Source organism: Cariama cristata, unplaced genomic scaffold (assembly GCF_000690535.1).
Source record: "Cariama cristata isolate BGI_N322 unplaced genomic scaffold, ASM69053v1 scaffold31383, whole genome shotgun sequence".
In the NCBI taxonomy this organism is placed as follows: Eukaryota; Metazoa; Chordata; class Aves; order Cariamiformes; family Cariamidae; genus Cariama; species Cariama cristata.
Genome location: NW_009609448.1, coordinates 272 through 558, shown reverse-complemented (window position 1 = coordinate 558; position 287 = coordinate 272). Strand labels below are relative to the sequence as shown.

The 287-nt window shown below is 64.8% G+C and overlaps 1 protein-coding gene across 1 annotated transcript in view; it reads right to left on the bottom strand.

The window, feature by feature from the left end:
• Positions 1-72: 72 nt before the first annotated feature.
• CHTF8 (CTF8, chromosome transmission fidelity factor 8 homolog (S. cerevisiae)) overlaps positions 73-287 on the bottom strand; it is a gene marked incomplete at its 5' end in the record, with an annotated part of 435 nt that continues 220 nt past the window's right edge. Inside the window, one exon of the mRNA XM_009697546.1 lies at positions 73-287. Coding sequence (XP_009695848.1) covers positions 73-287 — 215 coding nt within the window.

Genomic DNA, 287 nt, shown 5'->3' with positions numbered 1-287 from the left:
CCCGGAGCCCGTGCTGCAGCGCCGGGAGCTGCCTGGCAGCAGAGTGGAGCTCACAGCCACCAGCCTGAGACCTCACACCTTCTTGGGCACGTTGGTGATGATGGGCTTGGGGCGGGTTTTGAAGAGGAGCTTGGTTTTGATGAGGGCGGTGACAGCATAGCGGGCATGCGGCCCCGCAGGGCTGGACTCATGGCTGGGCTCGGCAGCTCCCCGCTTCACCAGCACGGCAAAGGGCTTCTCCAGCTGCACCACCTTCCCGTAGAGGATGTGGTGGCCCACGATGAGCA